Source organism: Mus caroli, chromosome 9 (genome assembly GCF_900094665.2).
Source record: "Mus caroli chromosome 9, CAROLI_EIJ_v1.1, whole genome shotgun sequence".
NCBI classification, from domain to species: domain Eukaryota; kingdom Metazoa; phylum Chordata; class Mammalia; order Rodentia; family Muridae; genus Mus; species Mus caroli.
Window position 1 is genome coordinate 103,776,465 of NC_034578.1, and position 4,734 is coordinate 103,781,198.

The 4,734-nt window shown below is 46.8% G+C and overlaps 1 protein-coding gene across 1 annotated transcript in view; it reads left to right on the forward strand.

Moving 5' to 3' along the window:
* The first annotated feature begins 1,620 nt into the window (after positions 1–1,620).
* The window catches only part of C9H3orf84 (chromosome 9 C3orf84 homolog), a 9,378-nt gene continuing 6,264 nt past the window's right edge, over positions 1,621–4,734 (forward strand). Inside the window, exons 1-2 of the mRNA XM_021173133.1 lie at positions 1,621–1,718; positions 3,403–3,516. Coding sequence (XP_021028792.1) covers positions 1,692–1,718; positions 3,403–3,516 — 141 coding nt within the window. The 5' untranslated portion in view covers positions 1,621–1,691. The remainder of the gene's footprint in view (positions 1,719–3,402; positions 3,517–4,734) is intronic.

Consider the following 4,734-nt stretch of genomic DNA (forward strand, 5'->3'; position numbering starts at 1 on the left):
TCTCTCTCTCTCTCCCTCTCTCTCTCTCCCTCCCTCTCTCTCTCTCTAAACAATTGCATATTTAGTGTTGGGTGAGAAGTTGCGCATACTGCTCTGTGCAGATTAGAGGACAACCCAAAGGAGTTGATTCTTTCCTTCCACCACACCGGTCCCTGGGATTGAACTCTGGTCTTCAGACTTGGCCACAAGCGCCTTTACCCACTAAACTATTTTCACCTGTGCTGCTTTCTGGTTCTTAAATTCTTTTTGATATTTCATTTTTATTTTATGTGTAGAAGTGCCTGACTGTGGGCATGCACAACCCACAGAGGCTAAAAGAGAGCATCAGGTTACCTGAGTCAGTAGTTAAAGATGGTTATGAGCTCTGTGTGGGCCCTGCGAACGGAACCTGAGTCCTCTGTAATAGCAGCCAGTCTTGGCTACAGAGCCACCTCTCCAGCCCTAGTTTCTGCTTGGTGACAACTGGATGCAGAATCATCAGTGGCCTCAAACTCCTGCTGTGGCTAGCTAGTTGGGATGAAGTGGAGACCACTTCTGTCAAGGTATTTTATAGAAGCAACAGGAAAGTAGCTAGAACCATTCCAAGATCAGAAAACAATCCTGAAACATTTCAGGCTTCAAGGATTTCCAGGAAAGTATAGGAAGTGTATGCAGCTACTATGAATCCTTTTCATATTGATGTGTCCATGTGTGTGGCCAGGCACACTGGGACAGACTTCCTGCTAGAGGCACCAGCAGAGTCTGTTTTCTGTTGTCAACGTTTGTTTGTTTGTTTGTTTTTCCTTTTAATTCGAAGTTGGAAAGATGGCTCAGCAGTTAAGAACACTGACTGTTTTCCTGAAGACCCAAGCCCAGTTCCTAGCATCCCCATGGCAGCTCACAACTGTCTACTGCACTCCTGGGGAGGGAGTTCATCACGCCCCCTCTGGTGGCTATGGGTTTTGCACACGTGGTGCTCATGCACACAAGCACTCGGACACAAAACAAAGTCTTATTTTTCTCTGTCTTTCTTTCCTACCTCACCCAGCTTTTTTTTGCTCCCTGGCCCTGTAGCTGAACTTCCATCAGAATAGTTCTAACCAGCTTCTTTTGGTAAAAAGAAAGGGGCGAATGGATCATGTCTGTATACAATTGACCCAAACTTGCTCAGGCCTGGACCATGACCAATTTCTCCTCCTCCTCCATGTAAGCCTTCTTACCATTCACCTGTAAAAATTGGCATTACCGCTCAAACAAAATGCTGCATCAAGCAGGCAGGGCTTGAGGGTGATTTTTTTCTCCTAAAAGCAAACCACCCCATGACATTTCTCCTGAATCCATAGAATGCTTTCTAAATTTATGTCCCTAGCAATGTCATTACAGAGTTTTTAAGATACAGTGTTTGCCTCCAAAGTGGTCTTTAATATTTCATTGGCCAGCTCATCAGACTCTGCTGTGGAGCTCTGCACATTTGTACAAAGGCTCTCCGAAGTCAATCATGACAGGAACTGGGATTCTCTCATACAGAAGAATCGGAGAAGCAAGGACAAAAGGGCAACGGGCTGGATGCTGCCCCAACAGCAGCATTGTGCAGTCACAGCCTCCCTGTGTTACTAAGCAACAAACAGCTGACCTCCAGAGATTCTCTCTCTCAGATGTAGCTTCAAAAGGACACGAGGAAAGTTTGCCTTTTTGGCTCCCTTTGTGGAAAGATGCAAGGTGCTTTAATAGGCTCCTGGGTAAGAGTTAATCCTGACCCCCTGGCCAGCATGAAATCTCTGTGAGTCATGAGGATGAAGAGAGGTGTCATCCCATATCCAGGCAGGCAGAGGTCTTAGCTGCTCTCTCCTCCTCCAGGGCTCCATACCTCCGAAGGCTGCATTGCTTCCTGCTCTCCCGCTAACCGGTAGAACCTCTGAGTATTTAGTTGTTCACTGGTCCTCCCAGGCTCTGTCAAACATTGGGACTAAGTACTGTCTAGTTTGGGATCATCAGATTATTGTTGGTGGTTTTGTCTATTTTCTGGGCCCATCCCCATGCCTGGAGCACAGTGAATGCTACTGAAGTAAAATATTGCTAAATTAATCTGAGTAGAGGGTGAGGGGTGTCTACAAACAGGACAGGAACAGGTAGACTGGCTATGGTGCAAATCAGTGAGGTGGAACAAGATGTCAAGGAGTCTGCTGTTGTGGCTGAAGGCCAGCCTCCAGACAGCTTCCTCTGCTTAGGCTTAAGACTATGAGGACTCAACACAAAAGGACGGGGCCATAGGAGTTAACCTGATGTGATTGTCCAAGAACATCCACCTAATGGTATCTGCACAGAACAGCTCTTCCATAGGAATTTACTTTTTTTTATATATTTTGTCATTTTCCACATATGAGTGTTTTGTCTATGAATGTCTGTGCACCATGTGTGTGTCCGGTGCCCAAGGTAGCCACATGAGATGATATCAGATTTCCTAGAACTATAATTATAGATAGTTGTGAGCTGCCATTTGGATGCTAGAAATCAAACTGAGGTCGTCTGGAAGAGCAAACAATGCTTTTTAATTGCTGAGCAATCTCTCCAGTGCCCCCTTCCAAATTATCCCTATCCTTTGATCATTTCATATATGCATATAAATGTACTTGGTCGTTTTATTCTCTGTTACCCTCTCTCATCCCATATGAGTACCCCTGAACACTTTCTCTCTCTTTTTTTTTTCTTTTTCCTTTTTCTTTTTTTTGAGACAGGGTTTCTCTGTGTAACCCTGGCTGTCCTGGAACTCACTCTGCAGATCAGGCTGGCCTCGAACTCAGAAATCTGCTTGCCTCTGCCTCCCAAGTTGCTGGGATTAAAGACGTGCACCTTCCAAGATCAAGCCACCTCTCAGCTTTTATTTCTGTTCTTTTTTGGTTTGTTTTTGCCAATACCTGCCTCTGACTTAGGTTCTCTATTGGTTATAGCCTCTTTGGGGAAAGAAGTCTTGAGTGCCCCAAGTTCAGAGGTGCCCATTTTTGCCCCAGAATAGCAGAGTGGGTGGTAAATGAGTGTTCCTAGCCTTGCCAATCCATTCAAAAGAAATATCCATTGGCTTTTTGGTTCCCAGGGACACTTGACCCACTATTAATAATGTGGGGAGAGGAACAAAAGAGACATATTCTTAGATCCCAAGATCATACCACCCCATTCAACAGTAGCCTACAAAAGTATGACTGTATGATTCCCTGCCCCTTCCACACACAGCCCAGAAAGATCAACATGTTGAGGCCACTTGTCCCAATGAAAGAAGGGGACAACTTTATGCTGGCTCCAGTCCAGGAGTATTGTTCCTCTTCAATCCTATTCTGTCTGAAACTGAAGGAAGAGTTTCTGGTTTCTGGGAAGCCAGGGTGAGGATTTAAGTGGGCTTTGCCATAATTTCTACCTGCCTTGTTATAGCACAACAGTGGTTTCTACGGGCACTACCGAGGTCAAGTCAAGAGTGAGAGTGCTGGAGAATACCGTCTTGCTGCCAAGCCCCCACCTCCAGCAGTGTTCCTACAGAGATGTGAGGTACAAGGCATCCCTGAGGGCAGTGGGAAGGAAAGGACCACTCCTGCCTCGCAAGGATGCAGACTCCAAGCTCATCGTCTCAGCCCTTGCAGAGACAGACTGACAAGCCAGTTGCCTGGGAACAGTCTAACCCTGGGATAGCAGGACTGGGACCTGAGGCCTGAAATACCAGCTCTCTACCACAAGGATAGAGAAGAGCAGGCTCCTTCTGAATGGGAGAAAGTTCCACGGCAAAGTCTGGGGTGTTTAGCAAACTTTAGGCCAGTCAGGGCTATGTAGCAATATGCTGTTTCAAACAAACAGACTGGGGGGTGTAGCTAAGTTGGTAGAGTGTCTGCCTAGCAAGCAGGAAGCCATGGGTTGGATCCAGAGCACTAAATAAATATAGCTTGTGCCTATAACCCCAGCACACAGGAGGATCATATGCTCAAAGTTTTCCTCAATTTCATAGTGTGTTTGAGAATACACGAGATGCTGCCTCAAAACAAAACTGAACAAGCAAACAAACAAGCTGGCAAATAGCCCTTACTGTTATCCCAGAAGAGCCCAAAGGGACAGGGCAGCAACATGGCTGCCGGAGTCCAGAAAAGAAAAGTGTGGAGAGAAGAGCCTGAAAAAGTCAATGCTCCCAAGAAGGGAGTCGTAGTCAGCCAGGAGCAGAAGGGGAGAAGAAACATTTTCCTATTTATTTTCCTCTGTCTTCTCCCAGGGCATCCCAGGGGTCCCAGTGGTGTCTGTGCTCAATCTGCCTTCCAAACAAGAACAGGGAGGAGGAAAGCCCAGAGAAACACGCTCCACCCGCCCACCGCAGCTTCTTGCTTCCCAGCCTATTGCCAGGTCTGCCTAGATGTGCCATCTGGATTTTCAGGAATTGCCTTCTCAGGGTGACAGCAGGGTCTTGGAGGCTGCCATATTTCTTAGCAGCCTTAGCATTTCCAGTTGGAAGGACTTATTGTCAATGCTTACCAGGCCCCAAAGCAGCTCCAGACTGCACCAGCAGCCTCCTTCCATTTGACTGCTCACCAGCGACCTCTCTCCATCCTTTAGAAAGCATGATGAAGTCAGGTGTGGTGGCACGTCACGTACCTGCAATCCCAGCAGTTAGGAGATGAAGTCAGGAAGGTCAAGAGTTCAGACACAGCCATGCTATGTCATGTACATGTATTCCTAAGCCAGAGAGAGAGAGAGAGAGAGAGAGAGAGAGAGAGAGAGAGAGAG